Source organism: Oncorhynchus masou, chromosome 27, assembly GCF_036934945.1.
Source record: "Oncorhynchus masou masou isolate Uvic2021 chromosome 27, UVic_Omas_1.1, whole genome shotgun sequence".
Lineage (NCBI taxonomy): Eukaryota > Metazoa > Chordata > Actinopteri > Salmoniformes > Salmonidae > Oncorhynchus > Oncorhynchus masou.
The window spans coordinates 11,774,082-11,793,173 of NC_088238.1; the positions used below are offsets into that span (position 1 = coordinate 11,774,082).

The 19,092-nt window shown below is 45.9% G+C and overlaps 1 protein-coding gene across 1 annotated transcript in view; it reads right to left on the minus strand.

Annotated features, from left to right (window-relative positions):
* Nucleotides 1-7,023, minus strand: part of LOC135516579 (oxysterol-binding protein-related protein 8-like) — a 32,105-nt gene extending 25,082 nt beyond the window's left edge. Inside the window, exons 1-3 of the mRNA XM_064940928.1 lie at nucleotides 6,958-7,023; nucleotides 1,560-1,661; nucleotides 1,089-1,292 (exon numbers count right to left, since the gene is read on the minus strand). Coding sequence (XP_064797000.1) covers nucleotides 1,089-1,292; nucleotides 1,560-1,661; nucleotides 6,958-7,023 — 372 coding nt within the window. The remainder of the gene's footprint in view (nucleotides 1-1,088; nucleotides 1,293-1,559; nucleotides 1,662-6,957) is intronic.
* Between the last annotated feature and the right edge of the window lie 12,069 nt (nucleotides 7,024-19,092).

Consider the following 19,092-nt stretch of genomic DNA (forward strand, 5'->3'; position numbering starts at 1 on the left):
GGAAGGTCAAATAGCGAGCTTCAATGACAAGAAGCTACCATGTGGCTATAACTGGCTACCATGTGACTATAACTGGCTCGTTTCAGCTTATTTCTTGATACCATATCTTGTTTTGAGGTGTTTCGACTGATTTCATGGTAATGCTAATAAGGCACAAATGTGCTATCTAGCTAAACAACAACTTTAACAATATATATGAGAGACAAGTGCTCGTTATGCAAATGTATTTGTTCTCAATAAACACTGGAGCTGAAATATAGTTAACATGTGGTCAACAATCTAATCCAACCCGTCTGTTTGCCCCATAGTTGTGCAGGTGACCCTTTTGTTTCTAACCAACCAACCCCTCTATTGGTGGTTGGAAATAACATTAACATTTTCCATGAAAACACGTGGAGCCTCAAAAATAGAATATGAATTTAGAACAAAGTCAAAAACAAACATTTAGCTGTACGCTAGACAAGTTGTTGTACTAAGACGTTTTGTGGTTGGAATTGCAGTATGTATTTAGTTGGAGAATTTAGATGTGAGCCAGCAACTTTTGAAAGACTGGTTTTGTTTGGACAAACAAAACACGGTTGCTTAGCAACAGGATACAAACAGGATACAAACTCGGCAACAGGATACAAACTCGGGTAGCTGTAAAAGGGATGGAATCAGGATCAAGAGAAAATGATTGAATGTTCACAAGTGAATATAGCAGAAAGGCCATGGCGTAGGGAGTGGATGAGCTAAAGAGAGCGCTACTCAGGTTCATCAGTTAATGTCTGAACAAAATGGACTTAGGCAGTATTATACCAGAGTATTATACCACTGTGCAGACAGATTTATGTTTTTGTTCTACATTATCCTGTCTGATCCAGCATTTGGGACAAGGGGCTTTTACAGATGTGCACATACCACTCCATTAAATGAAAGTATGTCTCCCTTACCTAAAGGCCATTGTGCAGGTCTGACTAGAAACTCTATCGCTCTCCATCTTATCATCATTATTATCTGAAGTTGTGGAAGCCATCGCCCAACAGATCACCTTGAAACGCTGTTCTAATGAAAAGCTCTATATAAAATAAATGTACTATTTTTATTACCTTGACTGCCCAGATGGACTGCTCCAGCGGGTGGAAGAGTTTGAAACAGAAGCCGTCCTTCTTTGAGGGTCTCTCGATGAGCTCGCAGGCGTTGAGCAGCACCGTGCCCACCCACTGGCCGTTCTTATGGGTCTTGTAGATGAGAAGAACCCCCGGCTTCAGCACACACCACAGCTTGGTCCAGCTCTTCAGAGTACCCCGGATCTGAGGAGCAGACACGTGGCAAACACACACTCAGACATAAAATACCACAAATATCATCATGTCTAATAAACTATGTTCAGATATATATTTATTTTGTTGGAAACTTCTATCAACAAGGGCACTTGTGAAAATTCTGGAGAAACTTCATTAGATTATAGCAGATTCTTATGGCTTTATAGTTTGTTGCATGTAAAGTAATATTCAAGTAATTGCAGCACATGGCCCACGTTGTGTACAGTCCAGAAACAAGAACAGGGCAAGTCGAACCTTGAGCCAGTCAGCCATGACAATAACAGAGGGGTCTGTGATGGTGCTGAGGAGCTCCTTGGTGGCTCTCTTCTTCTCCTCACGGTAGTTCTTCTTCTGTACCTGCAGGGGCCACACACAAACATCACGCTACAGTGTCTCCCCTAGCTGTACCTGCAGGGGCCACACATAAACATCACTCTACAGTGTCTCCCCTAGCTGTACCTGCAGGGGCCACACATAAACATCACGCTACAGTGTTTCCCCTAGCTGTACCTGCAGGGGCCACACATAAACATCACGCTACAGTGTTTCCCCTAGCTGTACCTGCAGGGGCCACACATAAACATCACGCTACAGTGTTTCCCCTAGCTGTACCTGCAGGGGCCACACATAAACATCACTCTACAGTGTTTCCCCTAGCTGTACCTGCAGGGGCCACACACAAACATCACGCTACAGTGTCTCCCCTAGCTGTACCTGCAGGCGCCACACACAAACATCACGCTACAGTGTCTCCCTTAATGTCTAGAGTCCTGTTCAGGGGTCATGTACTTCTCCATCAAGCTGCCTCACGCAACAGAAACAGGGCCGCTGACAAGTGTACTCCCTACTATAAGACACATCCTGAGGCTGGTCTCCCTGCTGTACCTGCAGTCTCCACACACCTTGACGCTACAGTGTTTCCCCTGAGCTTGTTACCTGCAAGGAGACATCCTTGTCGGAGCCATTGTAGAGTGTTGGACTCTGACTGTGGAGACATGGAGGAGGAAGTGAGCAGTATTTCAGCTGGGAATGGCTCACTAGTGCCCTTCTAACCTGAGACAAACAGTTTCCATCTGGTGACACTAGGACAGAAGTTTTACATTACTGGATGTGATGAGCATTTCCCTAGCTGTCTGGCAGGGGAGCTGTCTGGCCCAAAACTCACTCTCTGTCTCCCCAAACTGGGGAGCTGCTGGGGCCAAAACAAACATCACGCTACAGCATTTCCCCTAGGATGAGGTGCAGGGGCCACACTATATAAAGCACAGTGAGTCCCTGGGAAATCATTAATCCCATCCAAAGACTGCTGTATTAGAGTGTCTCCCACTAATTTAGCACCAGTCAGGGGTTGATTTACCCGATCATACCAGGTACACACACACACTCATCTGGTGTATGGAGGTAAGACACATCACTCATCTGGTGTCTGGAGGTACACACACACTCATCTGGTGTCTGAGGTACACACACACTCATCTGGTGTCTGTTACCGGTACACACACACTCATCTGGTGTATGGAGGTAAACTCTGACACTCATCTGGTGTATGGAGGTACACACACACTCATCTGGTGTATGGCTCACACCCTCATCTGGTGTATGGAGGTACAAACACTCATCTGGTGTATGGAGGTACAACACACACTCATCTGGTGTATGGAGGCATGTGGGGACTCATCTGGTGTATGGAGGTACACACACACTCATCTGGTGTCTGGAGGCCCACACACTCATCTGGTGTCTGGAGGCACACACACACTCATCTGGTGTGGAGTGCACACACACTCATCTGGTGTATGGAGGTAAACACACACTCATCTGGTGTATGGAGGTACACACACACTTCTGGTGTCTGGAGGCACACACACACTCATCTGGTGTATGGAGTTGTCTGGGCACACACTCATCTTGTCTGGAGGCACACACACACTCATCTGGTGTCTGGAGGCACACACACTCATCTGGTGTATGGAGGTAAACACACACTCATCTGGTGTCTGGAGGCACACACACACTCATCTGGTGTATGGAGGTACACACACACACTCATCTGGTGTATGGAGGTAAACACACACTCATCTGGTGTATGGAGGTACACACACACTCATCTGGTGTATGGAGGCACACACACACTCATCTGGTGTCTGGAGGCACACACACACTCATCTGGTGTCTGGAGGTACACACACACTCATCTGGTGTCTGGAGGCACACACACTCATCTGGTGTCTGGAGGCACACACACACTCATCTGGTGTCTGGAGGCACACACACACTCATCTGGTGTCTGGAGGTACACACACACTCATCTGGTGTCTGGAGGCACACACACTCATCTGGTGTCTGGAGGCACACACACACTCATCTGGTGTCTGGAGGCACACACACACTCATCTGGTGTCTGGAGGTACACACACACTCATCTGGTGTCTGGAGGTAAACACACACTCATCTGGTGTCTGGAGGTACACTTGGCTTTTTGGCTTCTGAAGTGAATGTCAATAAAGGAGCCTTGAGAGTTTCCTGACACCTGGAAGACAACAACAGGCCTCCGATACCACCATGATAACAGTCCCCAATGGAAGTCCTGCAATAGTAATAGCAGTCTCAGTTGAGGCTACCACGAACAACGCTGTGGGCCTTACCTTATGCCCTGCTCAGCCTGTCAAGCCCTTTGTTTAGTCCTGCGCTAGCTTGGCTAACGCTAACCAAGGGGCTGGATTCAACACAGGCATGACTCTTAGCTGAAGCCAGGGCCTAATAGAGTTCCATTAGCAGAGAGTAGACAGAGATAGCAGGGGGAGAGCTTCATGAGGCAGGGCCACTTAACGGCTCAGAAAAAAATGGTAGGTAGAGGAGAGGGGGAGGGGGGAGAGCAGAGGAGAGGACTGGAGTAAAGAGCAGAGGACTGGAGTAAGACTGGAGTAAAGAGCAGAGGACTGGAGTAAAGAGGAGCTGGAGTAAAGAGGAGAGGACTGGAGTAAAGAGCAGAGGACTGGAGTAAAGAGCAGAGGACTGGAGTAAAGAGGAGAGGACTGGAGTAAAGAGGACTGAGGACTGGAGTAAAGAGGAGAGGACTGGAGTAAAGAGCAGAGGACTGGAGTAAAGAGGAGAGGACTGGAGTAAAGAGGAGAGGACTGGAGTAAAGAGGAGAGGACTGGAGTAAAGAGCAGAGGACTGGAGTAAAGAGGAGAGGACTGGAGTAAAGAGGAGAGGACTGGAGTAAAGTGCAGGGACTGGAGGAGCAGAGGACTGGAGTAAAGAGGAGAGGACTGGAGTAAAGAGGAGAGGACCGGAGTAAAGAGGAGAGGACCGGAGTAAAGAGGAGAGGACCGGAGTAAAGAGCAGAGGACTGGAGTAAAGAGGAGAGGACTGGAGTAAAGAGGAGAGGACTGGAGTAAAGAGGAGAGGACTGGAGTAAAGAGGAGAGGACTGGAGTAAAGAGGAGAGGACTGGAGTAAAGAGGAGAGGACTGGAGTAAAGAGGAGAGGACTGGAGTAAAGAGGAGAGGACTGGAGTAAAGAGGAGAGGACTGGAGTAAAGAGGAGAGGACTGGAGTAAAGAGGAGAGGACTGGAGCAAAGAGGAGAGGACTGGAGCAAAGAGGAGAGGACTGGAGTAAAGAGGAGAGGACTGGAGCAAAGAGGAGAGGACTGGAGTAAAGAGCAGAGGACTGGAGTAAAGAGGAGAGGACTGGAGTAAAGAGGAGAGGACTGGAGTAAAGAGGAGAGGACTGGAGTAAAGAGCAGAGGACTGGAGTAAAGAGGAGAGGACTGGAGTAAAGAGAGACTGGAGTAAAGACAGAGGACTGGAGTAAAGAGGAGAGGACTGGAGTAAAGAGGAGAGGACTGGAGTAAAGTGCAGAGGACTGGAGTAAAGAGCAGAGGACTGGAGTAAAGAGGAGAGGACCGGAGTAAAGAGGAGAGGACTGGAGTAAAGAGGAGAGGACTGGAGTAAAGAGGAGAGGACTGGAGTAAAGAGGAGAGGACTGGAGTAAAGAGGAGAGGACTGGAGTAAAGAGGAGAGGACTGGAGTAAAGAGGAGAGGACTGGAGTAAAGAGGAGAGGACTGGAGTAAAGAGGAGAGGACTGGAGTAAAGAGCAGAGGACTGGAGTAAAGAGCAGAGGACTGGAGTAAAGAGGAGAGGACTGGAGTAAAGAGGAGAGGACTGGAGTAAAGAGGAGAGGACTGGAGTAAAGAGCAGAGGACTGGAGTAAAGAGGAGAGGACTGGAGTAAAGAGGAGAGGACTGGAGTAAAGTGCAGAGGACTGGAGTAAAGAGGAGAGGACTGGAGTAAAGAGGAGAGGACTGGAGTAAAGAGGAGAGGACTGGAGTAAAGAGGAGAGGACTGGAGTAAAGAGGAGAGGACCGGAGTAAAGAGGAGAGGACTGGAGTAAAGAGGAGAGGACTGGAGTAAAGAGGAGAGGACTGGAGTAAAGAGCAGAGGACTGGAGTAAAGAGCAGAGGACTGGAGTAAAGAGGAGAGGACTGGAGTAAAGAGGAGAGGACTGGAGTAAAGAGCAGAGACCGGAGTAAAGAGAAGACCGGAGTAAAGAGGAGAGGACTGGAGTAAAGAGGAGAGGACTGGAGTAAAGAGGAGGACTGGAGTAAAGAAGACTGGAGTAAAGAGGAGAGGACCGGAGTAAAGAGGAGAGGACCGGAGTAAAGAGGAGAGGACTGGAGTAAAGAGGAGAGGACTGGAGTAAAGAGGAGAGGACTGGAGTAAAGAGGAGAGGACTGGAGTAAAGAGGAGAGGACTGGAGTAAAGAGGAGAGGAGAAGACTGGAGTAAAGAGGAGAGGACTGGAGTAAAGAGGAGAGGACTGGAGTAAAGAGCAGAGACTGGAGTAAAGAGCAGACTGGAGTAAAGAGGAGAGGACCGGAGTAAAGAGCAGAGGACCGGAGTAAAGAGGAGAGGACTGGAGTAAAGAGGAGAGGACTGGAGTAAAGAGGAGAGGAGAAGACTGGAGTAAAGAGGAGAGGACTGGAGTAAAGAGGAGAGGACTGGAGTAAAGAGGAGAGGACTGGAGTAAAGAGCAGAGGACTGGAGTAAAGAGGAGAGGACTGGAGTAAAGAGGAGAGGACTGGAGTAAAGAGCAGAGGACTGGAGTAAAGAGGAGAGGACTGGAGTAAAGAGGAGAGGACTGGAGTAAAGAGGAGAGGACTGGAGTAAAGAGGAGAGGACTGGAGTAAAGAGGAGAGGGAGAGGACTGGAGTAAAGAGGAGAGGACCGGAGTAAAGAGGAGAGGACTGGAGTAAAGAGGAGAGGACTGGAGTAAAGTGCAGAGGACTGGAGTAAAGAGGAGAGGACTGGTATTTATGTATATATTTATGCTGTCACTGTTTTATTATTGGAAAAACAGAACAGCCGCTGCCTATAGAACAAATATACCATTGTAGCGTGGGTTCAAATCCAGCCCACTGCTATTTCAGCACACTACCCTCTCTTTCTCTCTCCTATTCAATGGAATCCACCAACCAGGATTTCTATAGAACCTTGGATGTTTGGGAAAGTAACCAGAATTTTGCAACCCTAGGACTTAGTTCTCACTGGAAGTTGAACAGTGGGTGCTGTTGAGAGAGGCCTGGAATGGTTGGGTTTCTGTGTTGGATGATGGTTTGATGTACATGTGATTAACAATGAATGAAGCTCACAGCCGTGGCGAGGTTGAAGTTGTTGGCTTGTTCTTTTACAGTAACTCTCTTAATCTCTGGTCTCATTAGGACTATGTCTTACACACTGAAATGGGTTTCATCAGCACCCTCCCTTCCTACTCTCATCTACTCTCCTACTTGCTCATAAAGAGTTGATGGTAAAGCATGAGGCTTTAATGGTTGGGGACTTTGGCCAAAGAAATAAAGTCGATTTCAAAGGTTTCTGCTTCAGAGTGAGTGGATGGGTGTTTTCTGACCTTGTACATCCTGTAAAGAGAGAAAGGAGAAAGAGCTGTGAGAGGAGAGGAAGTCTGGGGTGTATTTTAGGACCCTACCTTGCTCTTGGATATGGAGTGAGACGAGTCCTCTTTCGGAGGCAGGGAATCTTCTTTCCCCCGGTCGAAACCTGAAAAGAGAGAAACCAATCAGCCCAAACGGCCCCCTGTGTAGGGTGAAGTTGCAACGCCCTTGGGTCTCTTTACCCAGAAGGCTCCTTGGGGAAGGAGAAACCCCTGTGTACAGAGCCACCAAACACCGTGCTCTTTACCAGAAGGCTCCTGAGCAGTCCCCTGTGTACAAGCCCTGCTCTTTACCAGAAGGCTCCAGAGCAGTCCCCTGTGTACAAGCCCTGCTCTTTACCAGAAGGCTCCAGAGCAGTCCCCTGTGTACAAGCCCTGCTCTTTACCAGAAGGCTCCAGAGCAGTCCCCTGTGTACAAGCCCTGCTCTTTACCAGAAGGCTCCAGAGCAGTCCCCTGTGTACAGGCTCTGCTCTTTACCAGAAGGCTCCTGAGCAGTCCCCTGTGTACAAGCCCTGCTCTTTACCAGAAGGCTCCAGAGCAGTCCCCTGTGTACAGGCTCAGCTCTTTACCAGAAGGCTCCAGAGCGGTCCCCTGTGTACAAGCCCTGCTCTTTACCAGAAGGCTCCAGAGCAGTCCCCTGTGTACAGGCTCAGCTCTTTACCAGAAGGCTCCAGAGCAGTCCCCTGTGTACAAGCCCTGCTCTTTACCAGAAGGCTCCAGAGCAGTCCCCTGTGTACAGGCCCTGCTCTTTACCAGAAGGCTCCAGAGCAGTCCCCTGTGTACAGGCCCTGCTCTTTACCAGAAGGCTCCAGAGCAGTCCCCTGTGTACAAGCCCTGCTCTTTACCAGAAGGCTCCAGAGCGGTCCCCTGTGTACAGGCCCTGCTCTTTACCAGAAGGCTCCAGAGCAGTCCCCTGTGTACAAGCCCTGCTCTTTACCAGAAGGCTCCAGAGCAGTCCCCTGTGTACAAGCCCTGCTCTTTACCAGAAGGCTCCAGAGCAGTCCCCTGTGTACAGGCTCTGCTCTTTACCAGAAGGCTCCAGAGCAGTCCCCTGTGTACAAGCCCTGCTCTTTACCAGAAGGCTCCTGAGCAGTCCCCTGTGTACAGGCTCTGCTCTTTACCAGAAGGCTCCAGAGCAGTCCCCTGTGTACAAGCCCAGCTCTTTACCAGAAGGCTCCAGAGCAGTCCCCTGTGTACAAGCCCAGCTCTTTACCAGAAGGCTCCAGAGCAGTCCCCTGTGTACAGGCTCTGCTCTTTACCAGAAGGCTCCTGAGCAGTCCCCTGTGTACAGGCCCTGCTCTTTACCAGAAGGCTCCAGAGCAGTCCCTGTGTACAGGCCCTGCTCTTTACCAGAAGGCTCCAGAGCAGTCCCCTGTGTACAGGCCCTGCTCTTTACCAGAAGGCTCCAGAGCAGTCCCCTGTGTACAGGCTCTGCTCTTTACCAGAAGGCTCCAGAGCAGTCCCCTGTGTACAAGCCCAGCTCTTTACCAGAAGGCTCCAGAGCAGTCCCCTGTGTACAAGCCCTGCTCTTTACCAGAAGGCTCCTGAGCAGTCCCCTGTGTACAGGCTCTGCTCTTTACCAGAAGGCTCCAGAGCAGTCCCCTGTGTACAGGCTCTGCTCTTTACCAGAAGGCTCCAGAGCAGTCCCCTGTGTACAAGCCCTGCTCTTTACCAGAAGGCTCCAGAGCAGTCCCCTGTGTACAGGCTCTGCTCTTTACCAGAAGGCTCCAGAGCAGTCCCCTGTGTACAGGCTCTGCTCTTTACCAGAAGGCTCCAGAGTGGTCCCCTGTGTACAGGCCCTACTCTTTACCAGAAGGCTCCAGAGCGGTCCCCTGAGTACAGGCCCTGCTCTTTACCAGAAGGCTCCAGTCCCTCTGAATATTTAATGGCCAGTGCCTCCATCCTCACAGCCCATTTTGTAATGAGCGCAGAGTCAGGAAGGACAGACACAGAGGCACACAGTTATAGACTGATAATATAATTTGGATTAGTGATGTGGGACAAAATGTATAGTTACATATCACAATATTATTTTGGATGATACATCAAAATTTGACTCAAAGTAGCGCTACTGTAGGAAGAGTTTTTTTCATCCTATAGCTTGTTCTCCATCTTCTTTTGAAATAGTGAGCCAACATGTTTTCAGTACTTTCATTTCCCTGACCAATCAAAACTCATTTTCTCATGCTCTCTTTTGTTTCTGCAGCAGACATAAGGTGAGAAATATGTTTGGAATATCAAATCGATGGAAAATCACAGTACATATAAAATCACAATACATGTACACTACCGGTCAAACGTTTTAGAACACCTACTCATTCAAGGGTTTTTCTTATTTTTTTAAACTATTTTCTACATTGTAGAATAATAATAAAGACATCAAAACTATGAAATAACACATTGAATCATGTAGTAAACAAAAAATGGTTAAACAAATCAAAATATATTTTATTTTTGAGATTCTTCAAATAGCCACACTCTTGGCATTCTCTCAACCAGCTTCACCTGGAATGTTTTTCCAACAGTCTTGAAGAAATTCCCACATATGCTGAGCACTAATCCAACTAATTCCAAACTATCTTAATTTGTTTGAGGTCGGGGGATTGTGGAGGCCAGGTCATCTGATACAGCCCTCCATCACTCTCCTTCTTGGTAAAATTGCCCTTAACCAGCCTGAAGGTGTGTTGAGTCATTGTCCTGTTGAAAAACAAATGATAGTCACACAACGCGCAAACCAGATGGGATGCCGTATCCCCACAACATAACACCTCCTTCTTAATGCTTTACGTTGGGAAATTCACATGCAGAGATCATCCATTCATCCACACTGAATCTCACAAAGACATAGCGGTTGGAACCAAAAATCTCCAATTTGGACTCATCAGACCAAAGGACAAATTTCCACCGTTCTAATGTCCATTGATAATGTTTCTTGGCCCAAGCAAGTCTCTTCTTATTATTGGTGTCTTAGTGGTGGTTTCTTTGCAGCAATTCGATCATGAATGCCTGATTCACACAGTCTCCTCTGAACAGTTGATGTTGAGATTTGTCTGTTATATTTATTTGGGGTGCAATTTCTTAGGCTGGTAACTCTAATGAACTTATCCTCTGCAGCAGAGGTAACTCTGTGTCGATCATTCCTATGGCGGTCCTCATGAGAGCCAGTTTCATCATAGCGCTTGATGGTTTTTGAGACGGCACTTGAAGAAACTGACAAAGTTCTTGAAATGTCCCGTATTAACTGACCTTCATATCTTAAAGTAATGCTGGACTGTCATTTCTCTTCGCTTATTTGAGCTGTTCTTGCCATAATATGGACTTGGTCTTATAGCAAATAGGGCTGTCTTCTGTATACCCCCCTACCTTGTCACGACACAACTGATTGGCTGAAACGCATTAAAAAGGAAATACATTACACAAATTATATCTTAAGAAGGCACACCTGTTAATTGAAATGCATTCCAGGTGATTACCTTATGAAGCTGGTTGAGAGAATGCCAAGAGTATGCAATGCTGTCATCAAGGCAAAGGGTGGCTACTTTGAAGAATCTCAAACAAATCAAAATACATTTTATATTTAACACTTTTTTGGTTACTACATGATTCTTTGTGTTATTTCATAGTTTTGATGTCTTCACTATTACTCTACGATGTAGAAAACAATAAAATAAAGAAAAACCCTTGCAAAAGTAGGTGTTCTCGAACCTTTGACCAGTAGTGTATTTGCACATTAGTATCAAATCAAATGCACCAAATACAATTGGTGTAGACTTTATAGTGAAATACTTGCTTACGAACCTTTCCCGAAGATGCAGAGTTAAAAAATGATAATAATAAAGAAATACACAAGAATGGAGCTACACACAGGGAGTACCAGATCAATGAGGAGTTATATACAGGTAGTACCAGTACCAGATCAATGAGGAGCTATATACAGGAGTACCAGTACCAGATCAATGAGGAGTTATATACAGGGAGTACCAGATCAATGAGGAGTTATATACAGGGAGTACCAGTACCAGATCAATGAGGAGTTATATACAGGGAGTACCAGTACCAGATCAATGAGGAGTTATATACAGGGAGTACCAGTACCAGATCAATGAGGAGTTATATACAGGGAGTACCAGTACCAGATCAATGAGGAGCTATATACAGGGAGTACCAGTACCAGATCAATGAGGAGTTATATACAGGGAGTACCAGTACCAGATCAATGAGGAGTTATATACAGGAAGTACCAGTACCAGATCAATGAGGAGTTATATACAGGGAGTACCAGATCAATGAGGAGTTATATACAGGGAGTACCAGTACCACATCAATGAGGAGTTATATTTTATTTATTTCACCTTTATTTAACCAGGTAGGCTAGTTGAGAACAAGTTCTCATTTACAACTGCGACCTGGCCAAGATAAAGCATAGCAGTGTGAACAGACAACACAGAGTTACACGTGGAGTAAACAATTAACAAGTCAATAACACAGTAGAAAAAATATACAGGGAGTCTATATACAATGTGTGCAAAAGGCATGAGGAGGTAGGCGAATAATTACAATATTGCAGATTAACACTGGATTGATAAATATCATGTACAATGAGATATTGTTATAAATGATCATGTACAGGTAGAGATATTGGTGTACCAGTACAAAAGAGCAGAAAAGTAAATAAATAAAAACTGTGGGGATGAGGTAGGTGAAAATGGGTGGGCTATTTACCAATAGATTATGTACAGCTGCAGCGATCGGTTAGCTGCTCAGATAGCTGATGTTTGAAGTTGGTGAGGGAGATAAAGGTCTCCAACTTCAGCGGTAGTACCAGTACCAGCAATTCGTTCCAGTCACAGGCAGCAGAGTACTGGACAGGCGGCAATGAGTACTGGAGATACACAGTACCATGATCAATGAGTTATATACGGCCGACCAGCTGGATGTTGGAGCTTTAGGGATGTATCAATGTGGAGCTATATACAGGAAGTACCAGTACCAGATCAATGTGGAGCTATATACAGGGAGTACCAGTACCAGATCAATGTGGGGTTACAGGGAGTACCAGTACCAGATCAATGTGGAGCTATATACAGGGAGTACCAGTACCAGATCAATGTGGAGTTATATACAGGGAGTACCAGTACCAGATCAATGTGGGGCTATATACAGGAGTACCAGTACCAGATCAATGAGGAGTTATATACAGGGAGTAGTACCAGTACCAGATCAATGAGGAGTTATATACAGGGAGTACCAGATACCAGTACCAGATCAATGTGGGGCTATATACAGGGAGTACCAGTACCAGATCAATGTGGAGTTATATACAGGTAGTACCAGTACCAGATCAATGAGGAGTTATATACAGGGAGTACCAGTACCAGATCTATGTGGAGCTATATACAGGTAGTACCAGTACCAGATCAATGAGGAGCTATATACAGGGAGTACCAGATCAATGTGGAGCTATATACAGGGAGTACCAGATCAATGTGGAGCTATATACAGGGAGTACCAGATCAATGTGGAGCTATATACAGGGAGTACCAGATCAATGTGGAGCTATATACAGGGAGTACCAGATCAATGTGGAGCTATATACAGGGAGTACCAGATCAATGAGGAGCTATATACAGGAGTACCAGATCAATGTGGAGCTATACACAGGGAGTACCAGATCAATGTGGATCTATACACCCAGATCAATGTGGAGCTATACACAGGGAGTACAGATCAATGTGGAGTACCAGTACCAGATCAATGTGGAGCTATACACAGGGAGTACCAGATCAATGTGGAGCTATATACAGGGAGTACCAGTACCAGATCAATGTGGGGCTATATACAGGGAGTACCAGATCAATGAGGAGCCAGGGAGTACCAGATCAATGTGGAGCTATACACAGGAGTACCAGTACCAGATCAATGTGGAGCTATACACAGGGAGTACCAGTACCAGATCAATGTGGAGCTATACACAGGGAGTACCAGATCAATGTGGAGCTATACACAGGAGTACCAGATCAATGTGGAGCTATACACAGGGAGTACCAGATCAATGTGGAGCTATACACAGGGAGTACCAGATCAATGTGGAGCTATACACAGGGAGTACCAGATCAATGTGGGCTATATACAGGGAGTACCAGATCAATGTGGAGCTATACACAGGGAGTACCAGTCAATGTGGAGCTATACAGAGTCAATCAATGTGGAGCTATACACAGGGAGTACCAGTACCAGATCAATGTGGAGCTATACACAGGGAGTACCAGATCAATGTGGAGCTATACACAGGGAGTACCAGATCAATGTGGAGCTATACACAGGGAGTACCAGTACCAGATCAATGTGGAGCTATACACAGGGAGTACCAGATCAATGTGGAGCTATATACAGGGAGTACCAGTACCAGATCAATGTGGGGCTATATACAGGGAGTACCAGATCAATGAGGAGCTATACACAGGGAGTACCAGTACCAGATCAATGTGCAGATGTAGGAGATATTTGGTATAGTGATAACATTGTATCGTGAGGTCAGTTCCCAGCCCTAGTTTGGTTTTATGAGTCAGATAGCCAGGCTAAGTCCCAAATCACACCCTATTCCCTACACACTATATACAGGGTACCGGATTTTAGGATGCAGATGGTACACAGCGACATGACGCCCACAGGAGACAGGCTTCACCAAGTCCACAAGATACATTGGCATTTGGAAAGTTACGGCACTTTCAGAGATGACATGGGATTTCTCTGTCAGGGGCTAAACACCTGGCCCTGATAATAGAACCTTATAGCCCACTAATTCTAATCCAGGTTCCCACTAATGCTCCCACTAAGATGAAAGTAGGGGAAGTTCAACTGTGTTCACCACATGTGTGAGTTCAATCACCTGCATGTTGCACAGCAAGGGAGCTTGTGAATAAATCATTAGGATTAAGTCCCAAATTGTCTTTATGGCCCATATGACTGTGGTAAAATGCAGTGCACTATATAGGGAGTAGGGATGCATCCTCGATCTCAGCAGTCTGAAAAGCAGATCAGTATGACAGCTGTCTTAAAGTGTTGTTTCTGATTCACTGGTGTGAGATTGACAACATCTGATAGAAAATGAGCTGTGATTGACACAGCCCCCTGGTGCCAACCACACACACACACACACACACACACACACACACACACACACACACACACACACACACACACACACACACACAGAGAGAGAGAGAGAATAGGACCTTGTGTGTGCCAAAGCAGATAGCCAGAACACTAACAGGAGGAACATTGCCACTGAGTCAGAGAGGACGTTCTCAATCTGCTGTACTCACTGCAGCCATTAAGAGACAACAATGAGAGATATCCAAGGTTAAGCTGCTCAAACAACCAGCCTGGATCCAAACAGTGCATAGATCAACGTCAACATCTGATCTGAGATCTGACATTAACAGATTCTGTCGAACTTGACAGGTCCTCTTCAGGGATTTATCGCTAAATGCCTTCCGGTTGACAAACTTCAAACTAAGGGGATTATTAAGTAGTCAACCCGTTACTCTGTGATAAGGTCCATTAGTGAGAAATTCTAAAGCTTTAAAAGATGGACGGCAGCGGTGTAGATAATCATTCATAGCCTACTGTAGTCCCGGGCTGGAAAGCAGCAGGTTATCATAGCTACCGCTCAATGCTATATATTACAATTTACGAGGAGAGATTTACTGCTCGTTCTGATCTTTCCACCGCTGTATTACAAGGATAAATCAGTGTGGTAACAAGCTCCAAATCATTCGGCTGGCTCCAGCACGAAGCAGCTCTCCTGCTATAAAACAAACAGAGACAGGGCCCTGTCTTTATCTGTGTCAAATTAATGCCCGCTGTAAAACGCACCTTACGTCATTAACAAGTGGAGAAGGGACACGTTGAGCATCAGAGGCCAATGCTCTGGTATGGATTCTACAGTTGTTGCCAAAAGTTGAGAATGACACAAATATTAATTTTCACAAAGTCTGCTGCCTCAGTTTGTATGATGGCAATTTGCATATACTCCAGAATGTTATGAAGAGTGATCAGATGAATTGCAATTAATTGCAAAGTCCCTCTTTTATTTAATGTATTTTATTTCACCTTTATTTAACCAGGTAGGCTAGTTGAGAACAAGTTTTCATTAAAACTGCGACCTGGCCAAGATAAAGCATAGCAGTGTGAACATACAGCAACACAGAGTTACACATGGAGTAAACAATAAACATGCATTTGCCATGCAAATGAACTGAATCCCCCCAAAAACATTTCCACTGCATTTCAGCCCTGCCACAAAAGGACCAGCTGACATCATGTCAGCGATTCTCTCGTTAACACAGATGTGAGTGCTGGCGAGGACAAGGCTGGAGATCACTCTGTCATGCTGATTGAGTTTGAAAAACAGACTGGAAGCATCAAAAGGAGGGTGGTGCCTGGAATCTTCTTCCTCTGTCAATCATGGTTACCTGCAAGGAAACGCTTGCCGTCATCATTGCTTTGCACAAAAAGGGCTTCACAGGCAAGGATATTGCTGCCAGTAAGAATGCACCTAAATCAACAATTTTTCGGATCAAGAACTTCAAGATGAGCGGTTCAATTGTTGTGAAGAAGGCTTCAGGGCGCCCAAGAAAGTCCAGCAAGCGCCAGAACCGTCTCCTAAAGTTGATTCAGCTGCGGGATCGGGGCACCACCAGTACAGAGCTGCTCAGGAATGGCAGTAGGCAGGTGTGAGTGCATCTGCACGCACAGTGAGGCGAACTTTGGAGGATGGCAGCAAAGAAGCCACTTCTCTCCAGGAAAAACAGCAGGAACAGACTGATTCTGCAAAAGGTACAGGGATTGGACTGCTGAGGACTGGGGTAAAGTCATTTTCTCTGATGAATCCCCTTTCCGATTGTTTGGGGCATCTGGAAAAAAGCTTGTCTGGAGAAGACATCAGTCCTGTGTCATGCCAACAGTAAAGCATCCTGAGACCATTTATGTGTGGGGTTGCTTCTCAGCCAGGGGAGTGGTCTCACTCACAGCCATGAATAAAGAATGGTACCAACACATCCTCTGAGAGCAACTCCTCCCAACCATCCAGGAACAGTTTGGTGACGAACAATGCCTTTTCCAGCATGATGGAGCACCTTGCCATAAGGCAAAAGTGATAACTAAGTGGCTCGGGGAACAAACCATCAATATTTTGGGTCCATGGCAAGGAAACTCCCCAGACCTTAATCCCATTGAGAACTTGTGGTCAATCCTCAAGAGGTGGGTGGACAAACAAAAACCCACAAATTCTGACAAACTCCAAGCATTGATTATGCAAGAATGGGCTGCCATCAGTCAGGATGTGGCCCAGAAGTTAATTGACAGCATGCCAGGGCAGATTGCAGAGGTCTTGAAAAGAAGGGTCAACACTGCAAATATTGACTCTTTGCATCAACTTCTTGTAATTATCAATAAAAGCCTTTGACACTTATGAAATGCTTGTAATTTTACATCAGTATTCCATCTTAACATCTGACAAAAATATCTAAAGACACTGAAGCAGCAAACTTTTTGGCAATTAATATTTGTGTTCTTTTGGCCACGACTGCTCTCATAACCATAAATACCATGAATATAAAATACTGAAGACGATTCACGGACTACCAATTCTATTAGACATAAGGGCATATGATATGTCTCCTGAGATCTCCTACCACAACCACCTCAACATACGCAGCACAATCAAGAGCTACTATTGAGGGTTGTCAACAATTACAATATGCATTAGGCCTATGAAATAGAATGATTATTACAAGATTGATCGTCTCACAAGCAGAATCAAAAGCTGCTGTTGGGTTTGAAAAAAAACACGCTATGTCATATATATGGACGTTTTCAACAACATGTCTCGTTTTGTGGAGATCCGAGGACAATGTCGTGGGATGAAAAGATGACAGACTGGAGAAGGGCCCTTGAGAGGCTCCTCCAGGCTCCACACATCCTCAGAACAAACTGAACAAGCTCATCTCCATGGAGACAAGGTCGATAAGTGGCCCCAAGTGCACTTAGAAGGACCCTTCCTATTACCAATATATGGTCTAGGGCACTAGGGTTGGGTCGGGGCACACTCAGTGAGACTCTAGGGTTTGTCTCCTCCATCTTCAAAAAGGAAATTGGTTATGCCACGAACACCATCTCATTACCAAAACCCAGAGAAAGGGGAGAGAGAGAGAAAAGAGATATGAGTTTAGGCTTGAAGGAGAGGCTCTTGGGTAATCAGGCTACTCAAAGCCTATTCACTGCTATCTTGCCTGCCTTATTGTGCAGACAGACAGTTCACACACACACACACACACTAAAGGCACGGACAGACCGCTAGGATTGTTGAGCGTCCACCGGCCGAGAGTAATCAGCACCTCTGAACAGAGTGCCGGTCAGAAACTTGCAAACCGATTCTACATTTAGAAACGGGCAAAAATGACGTACGGCTGGTAACTACAAAACTCCGGCTGGTAACTACAAAGCTCCGACAACAAGCGAACTAACGGCAAATGAAAAGGCTGCTTGCTTACTGTGCAAAACTGACAATGGGTCTGGTGAGTTCTCCTTTGACAACAGGACAAAGAGACCATTCAAAAATTTGACGTGCTGTTTAAAGAACCCTTAAATAACTTGTTTTTATTTAAATTTGATTTAACCTTTATTTAACTAGCCAAGTTAGTTAAAGAACACATTCTTATTTACAATGACGGCCTACACCGGCCAAAGCTGGGCCAATTGTGCGCCACCCTATGGGACTCCCAATCACGGCCGGTTGTGATACAGCTTGGATTCTGTAGTGACGCCTCAAGCACTGAGATGCAGTGCCTTAGACCGCTGCGCCCACTCAGAAACACAATCCCAATTCAATCCTAGCCCCTACATCACTTTAACCCTGTTGCATATACCCATCCAATCTTTTCAGATCTATCAGGGGAAATGGGCTGGGAGCTAGGAGCTGATTTGGGATTGGGATTATATCTAGGAGTTGATTTGGAACTGGGCCTATATCGAGTTGATTTGGGACTGGGCCTATATCTAGGAGCTGATTTGGGACTGGTCCTATATCTAGGAGTTGATTTGTAACTGGGCCTATATCTCTGAGTTGATTTGTAACTGGGCCTATATCTCTGAGTTGATTTGTAACTGGACCTATATCTTGCCCTCTTTTGGAGAAGCTTGTCCTAAAATAATGGTGATTATTTGTGACCCGCACCGACCGCGAGCGACCTGCAGCCTGTCGCCGCAACCCAGCTATCCATCAGAGGACTTTATGTTTCATTTATCACCTCTCTACTGCAAGAACTATTGTGCCATTGACATTCGGAAGAGGATCTATGCCATCTCTGTTTTTTCATTAAAAGAACTTTCTGTTTCTGTTAAACCGCTTTTGGGTCTTCAGAACTGGGCCTATATCGAGTTGATTTGGAACTGGGCCTATATCGAGTTGATTTCGGACTGGGCCTATATCTAGAATTTGATTTTGAGACTGGGCCAATATCTAGAGTTGATTTGGGACTGGTCCTATATCGAGTTGATTTGGGACTGGGCCTATATCTAGGAGTTGATTTGGATCTGGGCCTATATCTAGAGTTGATTTGGAACTGGGCCTATGTCGAGTTGATTTAGAACTGGGCTATATCTAGAAGTTGATTTGAGACTGGGCCAATTTCTAGGAGTTGATTTGGGACTGGTCCTATATCTAGGAGTTGATTTGTAACTGGACCTATATCTTGCCCTCTTTGGAAGAAGCTTGTCCTAAAATAATGGCTGAATTGGAACAGGGCCTATATCTAGGAGTTGATTTGGAAC